We start from the raw sequence: 24968 nt of genomic DNA on the forward strand, positions 1-24968 counted from the left end.
CGTTATCAAGGATGTGTGATTCCAACCCATGATCATTGGATCTTTGCATACCTAGGGGACACAACTCAGCAAAACAAATTGCCTCAAAACTTACCTGTTGGGATTAGGATAATAACCCCCGAGCATGCCTATTAGGATAGGGTGATCAGAATCTTGATCAAAACCTCCAAGTCTACCTATTAGGATTATGGTGATCAGAATCTTGATCAAAACCTCCAAGTCTACCTGTTAGGATTAGGGTGATCAGAATCTTGATCAAAACCTCCAAGTCTACCTATTAGGATTAGGGTGATCAGAATCTTGATCAAAACCTCCAAGTCTACCTGTTAGGATTAGGGTGATCAGAATCTTGGTCAAAACCTCCAAGCCTACCTACCGGTATTAGGATTATGGTGATCAGAATCTTGATCAAAACCTCCAAGTCTACCTATTAGGATTAGGGTGATCAGAATCTTGGTCAAAACCTCCAAGCATGCCTGTTAGGATTAGGGTGATCAGCATCTTGGTGAAAACTTCCAAGTCTTGAATATAGGTAACAGCAGCCTGTAAAAAATCAAGCCCAGACCAGACAATCCAGTGATCAACCAAGTCACCAAGTCTGACCGCCCATTAAGTCACCTCTAGCGACCAGCATAGTTTGCGGGGGACCAATTCTAACCCAGGGACATTGTGTTGTGACCATCAACACCAAGAAGTGAAATTGGTTTTGTTTACCATAATTATTTGAATATTAAGATCACATGGGTACGCAGGTGATATCTGAAACCAGTTTCCTCAGCATCCCTGGTGTTATTTCATTCTTATTTCATAGCGAGTGAGTTGGGCTTAATGCTCTTTTAACAGTATTCCAGTTATATCACAGTGTCTCAGCTTAATGTGGGAGAAAAACCTGAAGTGATGCAGGTGTCAGATACTTAACCACTTTGGTAAAACCCACAAGCACGGGTGTGGTGCTGTCAAACTTAGAAACATAATTGGGGCAAATCTGGATTCGAACCCACAATCATAGGTTCCTGGCGGGTCCAAGGATGCAACTCTGCACAGCATATTGTAGTGCCTTGCAGACTGAACCACCCATACCCCCTCTTATTTCATAAATATTAATGAATGAATAACATTGATCAGACTCATGAATGAATTTGTTCACATCAATGAGCAAAATAAAACATATATATATCATGTTCCATCTACATGACAAATAAAATGGAATTCGTCAAATAAACATATGTTGCAAAATTTAGCAGACAGGACTAGCAAATGTTTCTTGCGACTGCTTGAAGCATGATAGTATTAAAACAGATAATGAAATGCTTTGGTTATCAGTCATCAACAAACAATATCACACACACACACACACAGCAAGCTGCTTCTATACACAGAACTAGGAGAGTGAGTGAGTGAGTGAGTTGGGTTTAACACTGCTCTTAGCAGTATTTCAGTTATATCACGGCGTGTCAGCTTAATGACACCTTAGACGACCCGTGCCCCCCGAGTCCTAGGAGAAGTTAAAAACTTGGATGTTGGGACGAAAATTTCTGTAAATCTCTCTGAGCATGTAAACATTCTAAAATTAAGTTTGGAACATGGTGAAGGGAGTGTAGGGTATGTCTCAAAACTTAAGGAATTGTTTTATCCAACTGTTACACTGCTCCTTGATCAAAACAATGGCTGGTGTTAGAAGCAATGAAAAGCATTCCAGTGTTGGTAACAGTAATCACTTTTATTAATAATCATCAATGAACAATGAAAAGTAATTGAGTTGGGTTTTGCCCCGCAATTTGGAATACTCCAATAATATCACAGTGGGGCACCCCCTAAAACTTTATGCATTGTACCAATGTGGGTAATCAAAGTCAGGTCTTAAGCATGAGAAGTGAACGCTTTAACCACTACACTATCCCACTACCCCACCACCCTTGTGTGAAATATACAGCACTGCTTATTGAGTGAGTGAGTTGGGTTAATCACCGCTTTTAACATTATTCCAGTTATATCATGGCTTGTCAGCTTAATGTGGGAGGAAAGACCGAAGTGATGCAGGTCTCAGACATTTACCACTTCGATGAAACCCACGAACACATGTATGGTGCTGACAAACCTAGAAACATGATCAGGGCGATCAGGGATTCAAACCAACAATCATAGGTTTCTGGCGTGCCCTAGGGACGCCAATCTGCACAGCAAATCGCGGCACCTTAATCGACTGGGCCACCCGTGCTCCCCACTGCTTATTGAACAAATGCTAATAAAAGTTAGAGACATTAAGTCTCTTGAGAAGGTAGATTGTTTTCAAAAAGTATGATTTACATGTTTCTGGCTTGGTTTAATAAGCACATTTTATGACCTACGAGGGCAAACATATCGGGGTTCATTAAAATCATATGTGCCCTAGGGTCATATCACATCACTAGACAACAGTGTATTGTTTCTGTCATTCAGACAGCATTGTTGGCCTTATTGCGACATGAGGTCGGAATGACGCCACACAAGAAACGACGTCATGGCTGAAGATTGTTGATGACATTCAACAATTTGTTGTTACGCTGCTGTTGTGACTTGCTGTCCTTATCGAAAAAAAACATTAAAATCCGTCTCTGCATGTAAACATCTTCGGTAATAAATAGAACATCATATTTGTTGTGTTCATGTCATTCTATGTTTACAACACTCGTGCCTAGATTTAAACACTCGTGTTGTAAACATAGTATGACATGAACACTCATAAAATCTTCTATGTATCCATACAATGAAACTTTGCTAAGAATAGACAACACATAATACATAATAGTTCCTTTGGGGAGTGAAGGAGTGAGTATGGTTTAAAACTGCTTTTGGTATTCCAGTATTATCACATTTGGGAGGGAACCTGAAGTGATGCAGGTCTTGGATCTTTACAACATTGATGAAACTCACGAGCATGGGTACGGTACTGACGAACCTAGAACCATAACTGGGCGAACCGGGATTCGAACCCACGATCATACATTTCTGGGGGGCCTAAGGGACACAACTCTACACAGTAAAATATTGACGCCGGCGCCCACCCCAAAGAAGCATATTTTAGATTTCTTTTATGTGTTTACATTACAAAAGGTATAATGGAATGATGGTGTAAAACCACATCCGATGTAGGATGAATTGTAAAACACATGGTGAGTGAGTGAGTGAGTTGGGTTTTACGCCGCTTTTAATAGTATTCCAGTTATATCACGGCGTTGTGAGCTTAATGTGGGAGGAAAGCCCGAAGTGATTGCAGGTCAACTCTTCATAGCAATTTGCAGCACCTTAGACAACTGGGCCACCTGTGCCCCTGCTGGCGACATTTAACTCTGGATACTACCGTAGGACTAGGTGGTTTGTTCACTGATGGTTCCTGACATAGACAATCTCCCCCATATCAAAGAAACTTGGGTGAGACTCTACTTTTTAAGTTTGTAATCAGTGATGAGCAGTGTTTTGTGTAAAAAGTACAGCTAATGAGCTTAAGTGGGCATGAGATCAGTGATATTATTTCATTGTGACTTCATGACATCCCAGTGGTCTGCAAAGCATCCTGTGGGAGCCAGTTTTGAATGAAGAAGACGACAGACAACCTGGAATGCTTCTTTTGAGGACTTTGATCGAATGACACACATAACATGCTTTACAGCAGTGGTTTCACAATAAGTGGTTCCTGTGATACATACTTCACTGGAAGAATGGCATTAGGCCTTAGAAAATCAAACAGTTAAGCTTCAAAACAATTCATAAAACATCTTAGTATGCACAGATTCTTTGTCACGTTTCTTCCAGAGCCAATCTTGTCATTGGTGAGGATGTCTAGTTTATTGTTGCTTTATAGTTTTGTAGCAACTTCAGGAAGGAGTAACATTGAGGATAAGGTAGACACAATTTTATGGATAACAACTTCTTTAATACTGTAAAAAGCGATGTTTCGGTATAGATCCTTACACTGTTGTCAAGCAGGACCAGTATTAAAGAAGTTGTTATCCATCAAATTGTGTCTACCTTGTCATCCGTCAACTTCTAAGTACTGCCTATCAAACAATCTAAAACATAGAAGATGCTTCACAAGTCTACATATATGGAAAATGGAAACATGGCCTTGGTGTCATACAACAGACACCCTGACCACGTCTTTATGTTTGCACAGCTAATACAAGGTAGATCGGACATGAAGGTCACATTATCTTTGGTGAATAATGATGTTATAACTTTCTGATGAAATATAATATATTACAAATTACATATATATCACAACAAATGCAGGATTCACCCTGCCAGAAAAGAATACAGGCACCCAGTATACAAGATAACATTTCATCCATTCTCTCACTCTTCCACTCAAAGTCGCATCAACCATATCAATGGTCATTTGCTGATAAAAATTGGATTAAAATGATCTAGTGTACCATCTGAGGTATTTCATCATATTCTAAGAGATGCTAGATCCCGTTAAGTGCTGATCCAGCAACCATGTTGTACAATAAATTTCCTGAAAGGTGTTAATCATGGTACATGCTGATCCTGCAACAGCATTGGACATTTTCATCTTCCACAGTATTGGACAGGACACTGTTAGGATGTATAGAGGTCAGCTCGCAAGGTGATCATCCTGCAACAATGTTGTCCAGTACATGTTCCTGCAAGCAGTTCATCTTGCACAGTGTTGTACATAACTCTGTTAGGATGTATGGAGGAGGTCAGCTTGCAAGGTGATCATCCTGCAACAATGTTGTCCAGTACATGTTCCTGCAAGCAGTTCATCTTGCACAGCGTTGTACAGGAATATGCTAGGATGTATGGAGGAGGTCAGCTCGACAGAACTCGCCGGTGTCCAGGTTCTTGGCCATCAGCTGGTCGGGGACAGCGTTGGGAACACAGTGTTGGACATACAGCCGGGGCACACAGCAGTCCTGCAAAACAGACACACTCAACTAACAACAGCAGTCAACTAACAACAGCAGTCAACTAACAACAGCAGTCCTGCCAAACAGTCACAGTCAACTAACAACAGCAGTCAACTAACAACAGCAGTCAACTTACAACAGTAGTCAACTAACAACAGCAGTTAACTAACAACAGCAGTCAACTAACAACAGTAGTCAACTAACAACAGCAGTCAACTAACAACAGCAGTCCTGCCAAACAGTCACAGTCAACTAACAACAGCAGTCAACTAACAACAGCAGTCAACTTACAACAGTAGTCAACTAACAACAGCAGTTAACTAACAACAGCAGTCAACTAACAACAGCAGTTAACTAACAACAGCAGTCAACTAACAACAGTAGTCCTGCCAAACAGTCACAGTCAACTAACAACAGCAGTCAACTAACAACAGCAGTCAACTTACAACAGTAGTCAACTAACAACAGCAGTTAACTAACAACAGCAGTCAACTAACAACAGTAGTCAACTAACAACAGCAGTCAACTAACAACAGCAGTCAACTAACAACAGCAGTCAACTAACAACAGTAGTCAACTAACAACAGCAGTTAACTAACAACAGTAGTCAACTAACAACAGCAGTCAACTAACAACAGCAGTCAACTAACAACAGCAGTCAACTAACAACAGCAGTCAACTAACAACAGCAGTCAACTAACAACAGCAGTCAACTAACAACAGCAGTCAACTAACAACAGTAGTCCTGCCAAACAGTCACAGTCAACTTACAGTCCTGCCAAACAGACACAGTCGACTAACAACGGCAGTCCTGCCAAACAGTCAGTCGACTTACAGTCCTGCCAAACAGAAGCAGTCGACTAACAATAGCAGTCCTGCCAAAGAGACACAGTCGTCTAACAACAGCAGTCCTGCCAAACAGTCAGTCGACATACAGTCCTGCCAAATGGACACAGTCAACTTACAGTCCTGCCAAATGGTCGCAGTTGACATACAGTCCTGCCAAACAGACACAGTCGACTTACATCCCTGACAAACAGACACAGTCGACTAACAACAGCAGCTCCCTGTGTATTGATATATGAATTGATAGATAATAGTTCTTTCAACTAACATGAATGAATAATACCATGAAGCCTTGAAGCTGTAGACCATTGAATATATCAAGTTATCTGTACTCCAAATCAAGAGGACTGTCGATACATGACCATTTTATAGATAGTGATTCTGCCGAGAAAACATCCATCGTCATGAATGATATTTGAGTTTGAATCAACTAGGTTTGACTGACTATTTATCTTACATTTGCAACAGTCAAACTTCTTCCAGATCAAAATAGAGAGCTTGTCACAATTTTTATTACATTTTATTCCAAATCAGGCCAGTAAGTGTCAAAATGCACAATATATTTTCAAATAAATACCAATTCCTTCTCAGGTGACAACATTTGATACATTAGTATATGGGGGGATGAGCTTGCTATACTATTTCTGTTGTGAGTGTTTCGTTTGACACAAAGCAGATGATATATGTCTACAGAGCACACCAGTTTGGGAGTTTGGTTTTAACGCCGCTTTGATAAGTAACCAGTTATATCATGGTGTGGGAGAAAGCCTGAAGTGAAGCAGGTCTCTGACGTTTAACACTTTGGTGAAACCCAAGCGCACGAGTTTCGTGCTGACTCACCAAGAAACATAATCAGGGTGAATGGAAATTTAAATCCATAGTGATTGAGTTCTAGCGTGCCCAAGGGATGCACCTCTGCACAGTGAATTGTGCCACCTAAGATGACTGGGCCATCTGTGCCCCCATAGTGCCCACACAGACCAGTATCTGAGTTTTGCCACAGCTTGTCAGCTAATGTGAGAAGGACATGATAGAGGCTTTGGACATTTACACCTCTTCGTAAACCAACAATCATACTGTGGTTCCGATAATCCAAGAACCACAATCAAGGTAAATCTTGGATTTGAATCTCTGCCCAGCAGATCCTGGGAGCCAAGGGAGACAACTCTGCAATGTAGGTGAAATGCCTCAGACCAGCCATCTGTGACACATTCACAGATTTAGTTCTTACCATGAGATATTTTATGGCCATGGGAGTTGTCTTTGAGCAGCCATTGAGATAGATCTCTTCAAGGTAGGGGTTGCTGTTGGCCAGGGCAAAGAGGGACTTGTCAGTCAGGTTGTTGATACCAGACACAACCAGACGGCGAAGAGGACAACACCGCACCACCTCACACACGCCATAGTCCGTCACCTGAAAATCACCCATACTAACATCAGTAAGTCATAGTAGATTAACATCTCAGAATCATGAATACACTTAACTAAAGATATGTCCAATCACAACTCAAATGCAAACAACCACCCGATTCAGTGACGTAGCCAGCCGGGGGACAGGTGGGGGGCAGTTGCCCCCCTAGATTTTTTATAGAAAACAGTTTTATTTGAATCAAGTTGGGGACAAGTGATACTTGTACACATATTTGCGCCCCTTGTCAAAAAAAGTTAACTACGGCCTTGCAATTGGTTTCTTACATTCATCATGTCAGGTTAAAAAATAATAGTCATCATTATAAAGTCTCCCTCACGTTTCATTTTTATTTCCATTTGAAAAAAATATTAGTCCAATGGTAGTGAAATACTGTATTCTAGTCTTTTACTCATTAAGCAATACATTTATGTAGGGAGGCCATTTCCCGATTTTATTGTACACATCTGTCCATTTAGTTACACATCAGTTTATTAGCTTAAATACTAGTTTGAACAACAACAAAACAACTGCCCATTCGCACTACATTTTCAAAAGCCATTGCCTGAGAAACAATTGTTTTATTTTTTTAAGCTTTCATTTAACGATTTTTTTAAATGTTTCTGGCATGATCTATCCCAGTTGTAACCGTAGTAACATATACCTTGATCAAAAATAAATATATATATATATTTTTTTTTTGACAGTAAGGTCACAATGTGTATATTGAGCTTCGTAATGTGACCTAACTGTCACAGTACCACAAACTTATCAATAAATTATCACAATGCACCAAATCTTTGGATAATTGTAACAGATCTAATCCTACATGAATTTTCTTTCTTAAAAATAGAATCAGAAAAGTCTATGTATACTACGAAAAAGAACTTAAAGGACACCCTATTCTTTCATATTACTATAGTTTACATGTCATGCCATGTTTCTTAACTTCTCTTGAGTAGTATATGTACCTGTCTGCAGCCTTTGATGCTGAGGTGGGAGATGTGCCGGCAGTTGTGGGCCAGCTGTGACAGCAGGTCGTCCGTGACGCACACCAGTCCCGACAGGTCCAGTTGGTCCAGGTGGTGGCAGGTGGCAGCTATCTTGTGTAACAGTTCTAGTTCTATCTGAGGGAAGCATGGAGACATTAGCATGGCCACAGTGGATTATCTTGTGTAACAGTTCTAGGTCTATCTGAGGGAAGTATGGAGACATTAGTATGGCCATAGTGGAGGAGCTATCTTGTGTAACAGTTCTAGGTCTATCTGAGGGAAGTATGGAGACATTAGCATGGTCACAGAGGTGGAGCTATCTTGTGTAACAGTTCTAGGTCTATCTGAGGGAAGCATGGAGATATTAGCATCGCCACAGTGGATTATCTTGTGTAACAGTTCTAGGTCTATCTGAGGGAAGCATGGAGACATTAGTATGGCCACAGTGGTGGAGCTATCTTGTGTAACAGTTCCAGGTCTATCTGAGGGAAGTATGGAGACATTAGCATGGCCACAGTGGAGGAGCTATCTTGTATAACAGTTCCAGGTCTATCTGAAGGAAGTATGGAGACATTAGCATGGTCACAGAGGTGGAGCTATCTTGTGTAACAGTTCTAGGTCTATCTGAGGGAAGCATGGAGATATTAGCATCGCCACAGTGGATTATCTTGTGTAACAGTTCTAGGTCTATCTGAGGGAAGCATGGAGACATTAGTATGGCCACAGTGGTGGAGCTATCTTGTGTAACAGTTCCAGGTCTATCTGAGGGAAGTATGGAGACATTAGCATGGCCACAGTGGAGGAGCTATCTTGTATAACAGTTCCAGGTCTATCTGAAGGAAGTATGGAGACATTAGCATGGCCACAGTGGTGGAGCTATCTTGTGTAACAGTTCTAGGTCTATCTGAGGGAAGTATGGAGACATTAGCATGGCCACAGTGGAGGAGCTATCTTGTATAACAGTTCCAGGTCTATCTGAAGGAAGTATGGAGACATTAGCATGGCCACAGTGGTGGAGCTATCTTGTGTAACAGTTCTAGGTCTATCTGAGGGAAGTATGGAGACATTAGCATGGCCACAGTGGTGGAGCTATCTTGTGTATCAGTTCTAGGTCTATTTGAGAGAAGCATGAAAACATTAGCATGGCCATAGTGGTCGGAACCATGTCAGATCTAGAATACCACAAACATGTTAATTTTAAATTTAACTAAATAGGATGAGGGATCAGTGTTGCGGGTCCAAAAATTTAACAAGCACATTTTGAAGATCATGTATGTTTCCTCGTACACTTTCAAATGAATAGTTGTATATCAGCATTTATTTACAAGTTGTACACATAGACATTTCACTGCAGTTGTATGACATTTCACTGCAGTTGTATGACATTTCACTGCAGTTGTATTAGATTTCACAACAGTTGTATGAAATTTCACAACAGTTGTATGACATTTCACTGCAGTTGTATTAGATTTCACAACAGTTGTATGAAATTTCACAACAGTTGTATGACATTTCACTGCAGTTGTATTAGATTTCACAACAGTTGTATGACATTTCACAACAGTTGCATTACATTTAGCCACAGTTGTATTACATATTACCACAGTTGTATTAGATTTCACAACAGTTGTATGACATTTCACAACAGTTGCATTACATATAGCCACAGTTGTATTACATATTACCACAGATGTATTAGATTTCACAACAGTTGTATGACATTTCACAACAGTTGCGTTACATTTAGCCACAGTTGTATTACATATTACCACAGTTGTATTAGATTTCACAACAGTTGTATGACATTTCACTGCAGTTGTATGACATTTCACAGCAATTGTAATCGTAATCTTGCTGTTATACTTGAGAAGTGAGCATGTGCTAAACAGGCTACCTTACTCAGCATTACATTATCATTGAGGTTTCATGGATATTTTTATATTTTGTGGCACATTTGTGATACCCTTCTTACCATATACTCCTTCAAGTGCCATGGTAAATAGGCTACTTACACCAAAACAAAACACAGGACCCTCAACGGCATACAATTAGGAAATGTCACTCATTGTTTAACGTTCAATGGGTCGCTTGACCCCTTAGCTTGGTATCAGTCTGAAGCACCGTACTTACCATGTTGCAGCTGAGGTAGAGCTTCTTGAGCTGGAGCGCCCTGTCCCGGTCCTTGAAGAGGGGCATGAGGGTGATCCCCGTGGGCATGTGGAGGAGGCTGATGGAGAGGGACTCCAGGCTGGTGCAGTACCGGGCCACCGCCGCCAACCCCCGGTCTGTCAGCTTCCTTGTGATGCCTCCACTCAGGTCCAGCAGGGACAACTTGCCCCCGATGTGCTCCAACACCTGCAAGGATTATCAGGGAGTTTTACATTGCAGCCATCAACACCTACAAGCATTGTCAGGCAGTTTTGCACTGCAGCCATCAACACCTAAAAGCATTGTCAGGGAGTTGTTTAGCACTGCAGCCAGCAATAATATACTTACAGAGTTCTGTAAATATTCCAGTTTCAGACAGGCAAACCAGTGGTTAATATTATCAGCAACAACACATAGATTTAATCACTCTTCATTTTAGTTGGCTAATACGACGGCTGGTCAAAGAGTTCTAAGCCTGACTAAATTTCAACTATGGGTCATAACAAAGTGGCCCAGTCAATTTAGTACATAGTTTGAGTAGTCCATTGCATGTGATTTTGGTCTGTTGAGGCCGTTTGTATATTAGTGACAGCCAGTTGAATGCGATAGGTGTCCAAATGGACACAGAAATGGAAAAAGAAAGAGCTTTTTGACTTTACAGACAACTATTCCCATTGAGATTCATGACACATGTCACAAGTGTATTGGGATAAGTGTCCTAGCTGTTTCACTGTTAAACGTGGACAGCTATGTTTATGGCTTGGAGAAATAAGGTCCCTGGTAGAATATTGTGTTCACCTTACCATCCAGGTAACCCAACACTGAGAAGGGCCAACAGCCTGCGTACACATGTAGAATACTGTTCCACACTCAGTCAGTCAGTAGAGTACCAACTTGAACCCAATTACCTTTGTGAGAGTGTCATCATTTAAGGCAGAGACCCCACAAAGTCTGATGGAGTTGATGTTACGGAGACGTTGCAGACACTCCACAAATATGCCTTCATCTTCCAAGAGAATGCCGCACAGAGAGAGCTCTCGCAGCGACTGCGGCAACGTCCACAGCACCTCACTCTCTGGGTGTTGGCGGAGACGGTTGCAGTATGACAGGTCCAGCTTCTCCAGATGAGGACATCCCTGAAACAACTGAGAAGGGGAAACAACTGAGAAGGGGAAACAACTCAGAAGGGGAAACAACTCAGAAGGAGAAACAACTCAGAAGGGGAAACAACTGACAAGGGGAAACAACTGACAAGGGAAACAACTGACAAGGGAAACAACTGACAAGGGGAAACAACTGACAAGGGAAACAACTGACAAGGGGAAACAACTGACAAGGAGAAACAACTCAGAAGGGGAAACAACTGAGAAGGGGAAACAACTGACAAGGGGAAACAACTGACAAGGGGAAACAACTGACAAGGGGAAACAACTGAGAAGGAGAAACAACTGACTAGGAAAACAACTGACAAGGGGAAACAACTGACAAGGGAAACAACTGACAAGGGGAAACAACTGAGAAGGAGAAACAACTGAGAAGGGGAACAAATGACAAGGGAAACAACAGACAAGGGAAACAACTGGGAAGGAGAAACAACTGAGAAGGAGAAACAACTGAGAAGGGGAACAAATGACAAGGGAAACAACTGACAAGGGAAACAACTGACAAGGGAAACAACTGGGTAGGAGAAACAACTCAGAAGGGGAAACAACTCAGAAGGGTAACAAAAGAGAAGGGGAACAAATGACAAGGGGAACAACTGACAAGGGAAACAACTGGGTAGGAGAAACAACTCAGAAGGGGAAACAACTCAGAAGGGGAACAAAAGAGAAGGGGAACAACTGACAAGGGAAACAACTCAAAAGGGGAAACAACTCAGAAGGGGAACAAAAGAGAAGGGAACAACTGACAAGGGGAACAACTGGAAAGGAGAAACAACTGAGAAGGAGAAACAACTGAGAAGGGGAACAAATGACAAGGGAAACAACTGACAAGGGAAACAACTGGGTAGGAGAAACAACTCAGAAGGGGAACAAAAGAGAAGGGGAACAACTGACAAGGGAAACAACTGGGAAGGAGAAACAACTCAGAAGGGGAACAAAAGAGAAGGGAAACAACTGACAAGGGGAAACAACTGACAAGTGGAAACAACTGGGAAGGGAAAAAACTGACAAGGAAAACAACTGAGAAGAGGAAACAAGTGAGAAGAGGAAACAACTGACAAGGGAAACAACTGAGGAGGAACAACTGACAAGGGGAAACAACTCAGAAGGGGAAACAACTGACAAGGGAAACAACTGACAAGGGGAAACAACTGACAAGGGGAAACAACTGACAAGGGAAACAACTGACAAGGGGAAACAACTGACAAGGAGAAACAACTCAGAAGGGGAAACAACTGACAAGGGAAACAACTGACAAGGGGAAACAACTGACAAGGGGAAACAACTGACAAGGGGAAACAACTGAGAAGGAGAAACAACTGAGAAGGGGAACAACTGACAAGGGAAACAACTGACAAGGGGAAACAACTGAGAAGGAGAAACAACTGAGAAGGGGAACAAATGACTGACAAGGGAAACAACAGACAAGGGAAACAACTGGGAAGGAGAAACAACTGAGAAGGAGAAACAACTGAGAAGGGGAACAAATGACAAGGGAAACAACTGACAAGGGAAACAACTGACAAAGGAAACAACTGGGTAGGAGAAACAACTCAGAAGGGGAAACAACTCAGAAGGGTAACAAAAGAGAAGGGGAACAAATGACAAGGGGAACAAATGACAAGGGAAACAACTGACAAGGGAAACAACTGGGTAGGAGAAACAACTCAGAAGGGGAAACAACTCAGAAGGGGAACAAAAGAGAAGGGGAACAAATGACAAGGGGAACAAATGACAAGGGAAACAAATGACAAGGGAAACAACTGGGAAGGAGAAACAACTCAGAAGGGGAAACAACTCAGAAGGGGAACAAAAGAGAAGGGAACAACTGACAAGGGGAACAACTGGGAAGGAGAAACAACTGAGAAGGAGAAACAACTGAGAAGGGGAACAAATGACAAGGGAAACAACTGGGAAGGAGAAACAACTCAGAAGGGGAAACAACTCAGAAGGGGAACAAATGACAAAGGAAACAATTGGGAAGGAGAAACAACTCAAAAGGGGAAACAACTCAGAAGGGGAACAAAAGAGAAGGGGAACAAATGACAAGGGGAACAAATGACAAGGGAAACAAATGACAAGGGAAACAACTGGGAAGGAGAAACAACTCAAAAGGGGAAACAACTCAGAAGGGGAACAAAAGAGAAGGGAACAACTGACAAGGGGAACAACTGGGAAGGAGAAACAACTGAGAAGGAGAAACAACTGAGAAGGGGAACAAATGACAAGGGAAACAACTGACAAGGGAAACAACTGGGTAGGAGAAACAACTCAGAAGGGGAAACAACTCAGAAGGGGAACAAAAGAGAAGGGGAACAACTGACAAGGGAAACAACTGGGAAGGAGAAACAACTCAGAAGGGGAACAAAAGAGAAGGGAAACAACTGACAAGGGGAACAACTGACAAGTGGAAACAACTGGGAAGGGAAAAAACTGACAAGGGAAACAACTGAGGAGGAACAACTGACAAGGGGAAACAACTGGGAAGGGGAAACAACTGACAAGGGGAACAACCGAGAAGAGGAAACAACTGAGAAGGGGAAACAAATTAGATAGGGGAAACAACTGACAAGGGGAAACAACTTAGAAGTGAGTGAGTAAGTGTGTATGGTTTTATACCACTTTCAGCAATATTCCAGCAATATCATGACAGGGGACACCAGGGCTTCACACATTGTACCCATGTCGGGAATCGAACCAGGGTCTTCAGCATGATGAGCGAATACTTAAACCACTAGGCTACACGACTGCCCCACAACTGAGGACAAACAACCGGGAAGGGGAAGGAACTCCCATAGCCACAACAAGGTACATTTTCAGTCCACTGATAAGCCTGCAGTAGAAATTGCAAAAGGAAACCTAATACCCAGACTAGCAGAGGTACAGAATCTCACCTTTATTCCAGGTTATAAAGCATGGGGTAAGGATGCTTGCTGAACTAGTTATCTTGTTCCAAAGCATGAAACCAACAGTTGGATCCCATGTGTTTTCTTTAATATTTTTCCAGTACTTTGAACATTTGAAACATTTATGATACTTTGGGCTAAGACATCTGTAGGATGAGATGGCAATGTGGTTGTTAACCTTCTAACACCTGACAGGCATCTTGGGTTGTATACTCCCCTGGGATCTGAGAATGATTCATGAGTGCACATTGATCCACTGACTGGTGTAAAAATAGCGCTTTGAGCATGCCCCCATGTGGTTTGGATATATGAGCAACATAAATGGCCTATTATTAATATTATATTACATCTGAGAGTGAAAATATTATGGATCCAGTTGATTTTTGTTCACGTAATCTGATTTGAAAAATGTGATTTTTCTTACTCATCAACAACTGTAGTATTACCCTACTCTGCCAAGATCCACCAGCAATGCATATCTCTAGCAGGTGGACAGATAGATGGACAAAGACCAATGATATCAAGTCACTTTCAGGAAGTCAAACTGAGCCCCAAGCACATTAGCCTCAGCTAAGATTACAAGTGCAGCATACCTATGAAGATCCAGGTTAGAATATGCCTTCAGCAATCCATGTTTGCCATAAGAGGCGACTAACGGGATCGGGTGGTCAGGCTTGATGACTGACTGATGACTTGCTTGAGGCATGTCAATCGTATCCAAAATTGCATAGATTGATGCTCAATATGTCTATCACTGGATTGTCTGGTCCAGACGTGATTATTTAAAAACTGACACCATATAGCTTAAATATTGCTGAGTGTGGCGTTAAACAACAAACAAACAAAGTGCAGCAGGCAAGTTATATAAGTGTGTGAACCTGCTGCCAGTAAAGCTCTCGGTTACTTGACAAATCATGTGTTGGGCACGCACCTTTACCAGTGCATCTTTGCCCACCCTGGTACACCCATTCAAGTCCAACCTGAAACAACAACAAATCTACATTCACAGCATGGCCGCAACAAATACAAAGTCTTTCTTATTTAATGTTTTCCCCACCTACAGACCAGGAATATTCACAAAACTGTGTTTGATGTGTAACATCTGGAAAATGGACAAAAACATTAGTAACCCAAATTAATTGTTCACTGAATTGTTAAAACAAACTAATCATAATAACTGAAGAATGTCCAACTGATTACAACCCAGCTCAAGAAAGGCAAGTGATTTTACTGCACTTCAGTCACTTACCGCTGGAGGTTGGGACAGTGGGTTGCCAGCTGCAGGAGGCTGTCGTCGGTGACGGTGTGCAGACTGGTCTCCACCTCCTCCTGCAACAACAAACCATGTCAGTCTCGTTGGGGGGGGGGACATCACAACACCTCAGTCTCAGTAGGAGGCATGCTAACTGAGGGAATGAGGAGATAAATCTACTGTGTTTCAAAATAGGACCACTGTACCTCTTACCTCATATTCATATAATTAAACCTCCTGCTACAGTGCCCAGTTCCAAAATAAAACAAAAAAATGTTTTGAGTCGGTTCTGTAGCTCAGGTAGGACCCAGTAGCTGACAGGACGAGCACTAATTCAGGTCGTCAGAAGACGGAGACACCGTAGGCCATGTTGCACATAACAACCACCGGATTTTCAATTCAGCTGCTCTTTCTGACAAGCATGTATGATGTGCCTAACTCTCTCATCATGATAATATTTTAAGGCAGACATAAGATAAAACAATTATCTAGCTAGTACAGATGGCTACTTTTCAAATTGACTAACCCACAAAACACTAACGATAGCCAAGAGGCCTTATTGAAAAATGTCTGTGTGAACCAGTTGAATTGTCTTTCTGTCAGTTTGCTGATCTTTTAAATGTTACAACTAGTAGTTCAAGATGACGTCCAGTTTGTGCAAGTATTCATGGTCAGATCAAGGTCAAAGTACACATGCATTTAACAATTTGCATGTATTAAGCAGTATATACAATACTGTCCATGCGTACATGCTGCATTTAAACCAAATGCACAACCAGGCACCACATTTCTGCAGGCATCAAATTGAATAGGTATTCTCTGTTGATGAGAATGGACAAAATTGGTTATTTTGCTGCCCAAAGGACCATGCATAATTCTATCTCCGATAATATTTTCCTATAACCGTCCACAAAACAAGTAGATCTCACCAGGGAAGCTTGAAGAGAGACAGCCACTATAGAGAATATCTTCTCATCTATCTTCGGACAGTCCACCAGCACCAGATGTTGTAGGGACGGATTCTTCTGCACAAGTGTTGCAATACCTGGCATGACAACCAAGAATCTCATTAAAATCAGATCTTAGTTCTGGCTACCGCTAAACAAAAGATCTGAGGACATCCCGTTAAGTGTCACGTCAGACCAACCTTTCCCGAACCTTGACGAAGGAAGGACTGACAAGATGTCAACATTATCCAATCAGAAGGCAGCTTAATCAAGCTTTACGGCACAAGTTTCAAACTGGGGACTACGCTTCAAAACATTTTTTGACATATACTTGATTAAAAAATTAAAAACTGAACAAAAGAACATATTGGAATGGCTTATAGATGGTCTAGATTGTATTAATACAGTCATTAAGCCCATTAATGTCATTCGGATTACCCGATGTCTTTTGTTTCGAGGTTACACGATCAGAAATCACATTCCAACTGTCACTTTCATGATCTGATAATCGAAGCTTCACACTTATCATAAAAGCATAGGGCCAAAAAGACTGCTGCTACCCAACAAACTAGGCTTCGGACCAGCGAGGGGGAAACTGGGGGACCTCATTGAGAGTGAGGGGGAATCCCCTTGAATCGGATTATCCTTACATTTTATTGCTTGGATTTATTGCTTACTATAACCTTTCACCTTACAAACTCCGCCTGCGTGTATAAGTCTGTATGTACAGTTATGTACTTAAGTATAAAGCAAATATGTGACGTATTGTTTTTGCAACAATGAAGTTCAGTTCATATACTCAAACAGCAAAACCCCTCATATTTTAGGCAAATTGCATGTAATACAACAATTATTTGCACCAGTCAAGCTTGTTAACATAACTAATTCACACTTATCATAAATGCATAGGACCTACAGACAAATCTGAGTTGACGATTTTGTAAAAAAAAGAATGATTACTGGTGTCCAACTGTTTGATATATTTTAAGCAAATATGGATATAACATTCAGCTTTAAGATAAACATCATTGTATTTATACCTCAGTTGTGTGGTATGTACTTTGCAAACAAAAAAACAATTGTAATATTGCCGTACCATTGTTCAATAAAGCATGGCAGCCACGGAAGTCAGCCTTCCACAAACAAGGGGAGGTAATCTGAGACAGTCCCTGGCCTGTCAGATGTGGCAACGCCTGAAGTTCCAGCTTCCGTAACGATGTTTGGGCTGACGTCAATGCAAGTATTCCAGCATCTGAAACAAGAAAGAAAAATATTTAAGAAATCATGACCTGTTGCCATGGTTACTCTGGTGTCCATCATGTGAATCAGTCACAATAGTTTAATCTACCTGAAACCATGGCCTCTTTGTATTTGACCGTGGTCTAATAAACTGAATTGTTAGTTAAACATTTTTGGCTAGGGGTCAGCAGTCATATTAATTTGGAGATGCATTAATTTCAAGATTTACAGTTCTAAAAACAGTAACAACCCTTATTTTTCAGACAAATTGCATATAATACAACAATTACTAGTCCCGTGTTGTCATCCATGTTTAATGTTATAACCCTACACCTGTGTATTTGTCGTCATTCACTTGATGCTCAGATAATGACTTTATAGCAGGTATAATTAGTGGTAGAACCACTCAGATCACCTGACAAAGACTATGCAAAATATCTCACTAAAGTTCACCGTCCCTCTGAAGATGTCAAGGATATACAGAAATCAGTAGTTATTCACTTACTTACTTTGGAGATTTAACGTGCGCTTTCTGACTGATGCGTATTTCGCACACGGGCCTGGCCAGGCCATTTAATGTGTTTCCGAAAGGGGCGAAAGTGGTCAGTGCAACCCAAGAGGGGGGTTTAGGGGTTGCTTATATAGAATTTGGGAATTTAGAGATTTGGAATAGATGCCGATGGGGTTGGGGAGGAGAACTAAGGGAGCTGGGTATGGTGGATAGTAGTTATTCAATCTGAGATTGGGTTATATATCCAGGTCTGATGTTTTGAACGTATAACATGTCATGTGATGCTGTAAATCTTGAAATTATTGCTAGCGTGAATTAAATGCTAAAAATGGTCTTAGCTTGCATTATCACTTATATCAGCAATAAGACATTTTGGATAGCAAAAATACCAACTTAGACATAAGCTAAAAACAAACTATGTATTCCACATCACTGATTATTGAGCAGCACTTGTAACAAGAATATAAACAATGTCATTCAAACACTGTGAATTGTCACTGCTTGGGTCAAGACAAGAGTTCTACTCACTTATGCCATCACTGTTTCATCAGAAGTGCTCTACTCAGCACTCAGTGCTATTGTGTGTGATTGGATAAATGTAAGGTTGGATTAAGGTGAGAATTCTCCTGTTAATCCTGACAGAGGACGTTTTCTTTAGACATAAATCCACTGATGCTTTAGAGGAGGGGCGTTTAGCATTCACATTAAGTTGCGTTTTTAGCTAGGGACCAATGGTCGCATTCTTTTGGAGATGCATTAATTTCACAATTTGCAGTACCGTATTCGACGTAATAAGCGTCCAGGGCTCTCTCAAAATTAGAAAAAGGGAGCTCTTATTAGAATATTATTTTGGTGAAAGAAAACAAGAGTTAAAGGTTAAATTTTGTGGTTTATGCTGACAGCCTGAAATGTTTATATACGACGGATATATTTTTGCAGAATTTAATTGCCCTTAATTAAGGGTGCATATAACACACAAGTGTGTACATTGATCAATCGGAAGGGGTGCTAATTGGGATTGTTCACTAGCCAATATGTTAGCAAATATTGCCGTGGGCGCTTATTAGAGTGGAGCACTTATTACGTCGAATACTGTATGTACATGGCAGCACAGCAAGAGAGGAATTGTCAGTTGAGTTACCAAAAAACATTGATCAAAGGATAAACCGCTAATACCTTGATTGATTAATCACTGTTGTCTTGCACACTGGCAGGTGTAGATGGTTAATCACTGTTATCTTGCACATTGGCAGACATAATACTCTCAAATCTGGGTGTGAAGTGTAAAAACAACATACTTTGTTCAAAGGATAAGCCGATAATACGTTGATTGATTGCTAATTTTTATACATATTGATATCATACATATGACTTGGTTGTAATTACAATATCTGCATTTTGATTACATTCATTTACTGAGTGAGTGAGTTGGGTTTAACGCCGCTTTTAACAGTATTCCAGTCATATCGCGGCGTGTCAGCTTAATGTGGGAGGAAAGCCCGAAGTGATGCAGGTCTCAGACGTTTACCACTTCGGTGAAACCAACGAGCACGGGTATGGTGCTGACAAACCTAGAAACATAATCAGGGCGAACCGGGATTCGAACCCACAATCATAGGTTTCTGGCGTGCCAAGGGACGCAACTCTGCACAGCGAATCGCGGCGCCTCAGACGACTGGGCCACCCGTGCCCCCACATTCATTTACTGTAGCATTGAACAGTCATTCTTGTTCCTCTGCATTTTCGTTGGGAACTTTTTTATGCGAGACAGACAACACTATCATTGTTTTCACAAGCTTGTCTTTTCATTTGTGTATGTGTTATGTTCAATGTTTAAAATAAAATTAACTTCAGTAATTTATAAAATGTCTACATATTTCAATCATTTTATAAAGAGACTGAAAAATCTGACCATTTACTTAACACATTGAATAAAAAAATATTAAGATGTTCAAAAGGGCATAAAACATCACATTAGACTAAGAAGCGTGGATTAGATACAAAAAAATGTAAAAATATGTTTTAACTTTCATTTTCTTTTTATCCTATCATTTCAGTCACTAGGTGATGAAATTAAACATAAAAAAGTTTGGAATTTGTAATCATAATAACATCAATGGACAAATATTTCAGTCAATTTGAAAAATAACTGAATATTCAGGCGTTTAATGAATTGCCTCAGGGAACATTTCAGTCATTTTACACTTTGACTATAACATATACATACGATAAAATGAGCTATGCTCTGGGTGAAATATTTAGTTCCGTTACAAGTCAAAATAGTGTAAACAAAAATCACACGATACCAAGCAAATGACTTCATCACCATTACCAATGCTACCCCAAAAGATACCTATATTTCCTTATTATTTCCACGACAAAACTGTGTTTCATTTTGTTGATCAATGTGACGCCTTTATACTATAAAAAAAAGTGACAAACATGCTACTATTGCCGCAGCTAAGGTAACTAACTAGTCGAGATTTCCATCCATTGTGTCATGAGCTCAACAATAAACATTTTTCTGCCCATTACCATGGTAACCAGGCAGGACTTACCTGACACATTCTCACATCTGTGGATGGTGAGGACCTCCAGCTGACACCGGGCGCGAGACAGTGATATAAGGCACTCGTTGTCTATCTGACTACACTTGTATAGCTTGATATAACGTAAGTTCTCACAAAACAAATTACTGGCAATGAATGGTCGGTAATGCTGATAAAACATGTCATGGTTGGCCAGTCGTTCAATGAGGATCTCTTTGTACAAAGTGGGTAAGTTGTGCTGTAAGTTTGGGATGTGTTCCAGGCTGTGCTGGACACAGTGGAGGCACATGTCCTTCAGCGCCTTAACCATTTTCACAGTCCATGTGCTACAGGCAGCTGCCTCCTTCCATTGCAATGCATGGATGTATCCTCATCGTGTCCAGCATGACTGCACTGAGTGGAATGTTTCGACGTTTCTAAAAACGGGAGAAACGAATGAAAATTAAATGTCTTCTAAAACAGCAGGAGCAAGTTGGTTGGTTGGTTTGTTGTTTAACGCCGCACTCAGCGATATCCCAGCTACATGACGGCGGTCTGTAAATAATCGAGTCTGGACCAGACAATCCAGTGATTGATATCATGAGCATCGATCAGCGCAATTGGGATGGATGACATGCATCAACCAAGTCAGCAAGCCTGACCACCCAATCCTGTTAGACGCCTTTTACGACAAGCATAGTCGCCTTTTACGGCAAGCATGGCTTGCTGACCTATTCTACCCCGGATCTTCACGGGTTGCAGGAGCAAGTTTGCAGGATATTACATGCCTTTCTAGCTAATGCTTTCTTTATTAACCTGAAAACATGAGACTATACATAAATGTTTGAAAATTATTTTTTGTGTTAACGAACAATAGAAAAGATAATAAAACCCAGATAAAAACCCAAATCTCTTTCCTGAAACTGGATAAATCTAGGCTTGCAGTTGCAAATATAACATACTGTCAGTGTCATAACAACTTAAAGTAGTCCCATGCAACAGATTTGACTGTGCATATATGGACTAGGCACAGCTTACCTTAAAGTTCCATATGACACTAACTTTTGGATTTTATGATTTTATTATATTTTGGTTAATAAAGTAAAATTTCCACAGAATGTTTGTAAAACTTTTGCGTAGCTACGCGGAGACTCCCAGCATGGCATGTATCAGTTGTCACATAGCATATCGAAGCAAACTGTTGCAGTGCTATGTTACTGTGAATCAATTCTACCGTGTTCAAATTGCAGATACCTCCCACTGTTGTGAATTGCTTATCAAAACCAATACAAACATGCAAAAAAGCATACCTTTAATATTAATAGCAAGACAAAGCTAAGTTTAATTTCCTTCATTAATGTTCCAAATTATTTTTCAAATTTCTCTTTTCATCCTAGCTGTGGCATCACATGAACACAAACCAGGAGTGGCAAAGCCGTTTCATGTTCATGACACAAACTGCACTTCACTCAACATGATAAACTACTAAATTAAATTAGTTAAAGAAATTATATAAATATCACTTTTGACTGGCCACCACATCTAAAAATACAAAGAAATAAATCAACTGCAGCATGTTATTTGCTGAGGAAACATTTTCCTTATTTAATTTATTTAACTGGTGTATATGTTCCTTATTTAGAAAATATCTGTTTCAGGTTTAACTGATCTACAAGTGGTGAAACATGGAAGTTGGGTGCGTTGTGATTTGATTTACAAAACCACCATCACCATGACATAGGGGTCTACTGTCTCCCAGACCTTAGAGAATATATTGAAAAAGGATCCCACTCAAGTCTAGAATGATTTGGCAAGTCTAGATTACCTCAGTTCAAGGAAATTAAGGATTGTTCCTGGATTTTTATTTTTATTATATTTTTAAATAAGTAAACTTTATTTCTTGGACTAAATGTCAGTCTAATAGGGGATGGATTCAAATCTCAGAAACCCCACGGGGTAAACATGGAGAGCAGCATATTCCTACATAGTTCTCCCCTGCTAGAATGTCTCTGCATATATTGAGAGCAAACAACAACACAAAACAATCTGGCTGGACTTCCTTGTAATTGTTTGTCTGTTGTTTAACACCATACTCAGCAATATTCCATGCAGCTATATGACGTCTGTTAGTCGACTCTTACAACAAAGATGGCTGTCTGAGTACCATTTCAAACCCATATCTTCATGAAAGAGATTCACATGGCCTGTCATCTGATGTAGTAGATCCAGTTTCACTTTCAATACCAAATTCGACGTAATAAGCGCCCAGGGCGCTCTCAAAATATTTTTAATATTATTTTGGTGAAAAAAACAGAGTTGAAAGATAAATTTCGGGGTCTGTGCTGACAGCCTGAAATGTTTATATACGACAGATACATTTTTCCAGAATTTAAATGCCAATAATTAAGGGTGCATATAACACACGAGTGCGTATTATACATGAATAAATAAGTCTTTTATACACTGACCGATCGGAAGGGGTGCTAATTGGTATTGTTCACTAGCCAATATATTAGAAAATATTGCCATGGGCGCTTATTAGAGCTGGGCGCATATTCTGTCGAATACAGTATCCCAATTTTAATATAAATTTACCTGTCACTTTCAGATTCCCATAGACAAAAGAAAACAGACACTTCATGATTCCATTCCATTTCAATATCGACATGAAGGCATTGCATGGTTATAACACAACACGGAAACGAAATTCTGTGAATTCCCCTCAGTAAGTGCAACAATATATACTAGGGCTGGGACGAGTCCAAATTTACTACCTGGGTACCAACCACCCTATTACCCGACCCTACCTGGGTACCCATTGTAGATATTTAGAGAGAGGTACAAACTGTCCGATTTGGAAACGTTTGATCATAGCCCTGGCAAAATGTATTTAGATACACATGTAAAACAATCTGGTCATGCATACACTGAAGTTTACTGCATGAAGTTTTATCTTTATTCAAACATACAAAAGTCAGAAGGAATGGATGCATTGTCAGAAAGAAATGGGAACATAGGCCTAGTGTCTTGTAGTGTACGTGACCATAGAGTTTGATATAAGTTTTGGTATTAAACAAAATATCACATGACTAACCATGGGTAACCTGTGGGTATCAGAGTTCTACTCAGGACCCACCCGACCCAAGTAGCCGAGTTACCTGTCCCAGCCCTAATATACATACATATTGCACAATATGTTCATTGGGCCCTTTACCTTGAAATAGACAAACATATACATCGCTGAAATAGAAGTAATTCTATAAAGGAACACTCAAGTGTCCTAATTTCAGTCGAGGGCTGAGAAAGTGATGAGAATGGCATGTTGGTCATTCATAAATAAAGGCTGTACTTGGCCTAGCTGGAGAATAACTTGGAAAATGCTACCAAGGGATACACATTTTGGAACGATGCCATATGTAAATGAGGTGAGGCCCACGAACTGTTATCCCATTCACACGATTTCATTCCTTGACAATGACGTAGGGTCTAACATGTCTAAATTGTCGTATGTCACTGTGACACCGACTACACATACATATCGCCTTCTGCAGGACCTATTCAGTTTCAACTCCTCAAGTTACAGCTGTAAACATGGCTAACTAAACCTGCCTACGTACCGATACAAGATGCTCAGGAATGGAACATCAGTACATAGAGACAACGGTGAGACGATTTTCCAAACGTTTTCCTGTACATATATTGTTCCAAAGTCAATCGAACGACAGCTATGTCCCTTTTGATTGAATGTGAAGGTACACTTACCGAACTTACTGTTAGCCGGAAGTTGACAGGTGCTTGTCTGCTTGAGGCATGCGCTGAACTGAGATTTATACATATAACCGACGCGAATATGTTACTAAAAATAGTAATCTAAAAATAGCAACATAGGCATTTCCCAAGGAATGTTGGTCACTTCTCGGGCGCTGGCATTGTTGCTCTACGGTAAATGAAAGCACTTGCCATGTGTAACCCCAGACTTCTATGGTTATATGTTTGTATATGTGCTGTCATTAGACCTCTGAGGTGTATGTATATGGTGCGTGCGCGCGTGCGTGTATAACTTCCATTACCACTGAGATACGATACGAGTGAGTGAGTGAGTGAGTGAGTATGGTTTT

The 24968-nt window shown here is 40.6% G+C and overlaps 1 protein-coding gene across 3 annotated transcripts; it reads right to left on the reverse strand.

Annotated features, from left to right (window-relative positions):
* Window positions 1-2741: 2741 nt before the first annotated feature.
* LOC139452553 (F-box/LRR-repeat protein 2-like) lies at window positions 2742-24646 on the reverse strand. 3 transcript variants are annotated; one of them, XM_071234070.1, is made up of 11 exons: window positions 24613-24646; window positions 20881-21287; window positions 17669-17824; window positions 16555-16670; window positions 15623-15702; window positions 15305-15353; window positions 11213-11449; window positions 10287-10511; window positions 8136-8291; window positions 6988-7170; window positions 2742-4916 (listed from the first exon to the last, which is right to left on the reverse strand). In XM_071234070.1, the coding sequence occupies exons 2-11, from the start codon at window positions 21179-21181 to the stop codon at window positions 4794-4796; spliced, it is 1626 nt and encodes a 541-aa protein (XP_071090171.1). In that variant the 5' UTR covers window positions 21182-21287; window positions 24613-24646; the 3' UTR covers window positions 2742-4793. The 3 variants fall into 3 exon arrangements, with proteins under 3 accessions (XP_071090171.1, XP_071090173.1, XP_071090172.1); XM_071234072.1 differs by having other exon boundaries at window positions 24622-24642; XM_071234071.1 differs by lacking the exon at window positions 24613-24646 and adding an exon at window positions 24468-24595.
* Between the last annotated feature and the right edge of the window lie 322 nt (window positions 24647-24968).

This window comes from Haliotis cracherodii, unplaced genomic scaffold, assembly GCF_022045235.1.
Source record: "Haliotis cracherodii isolate W230 unplaced genomic scaffold, xgHalCrac1.p SCAF_9, whole genome shotgun sequence".
Lineage (NCBI taxonomy): Eukaryota > Metazoa > Mollusca > Gastropoda > Lepetellida > Haliotidae > Haliotis > Haliotis cracherodii.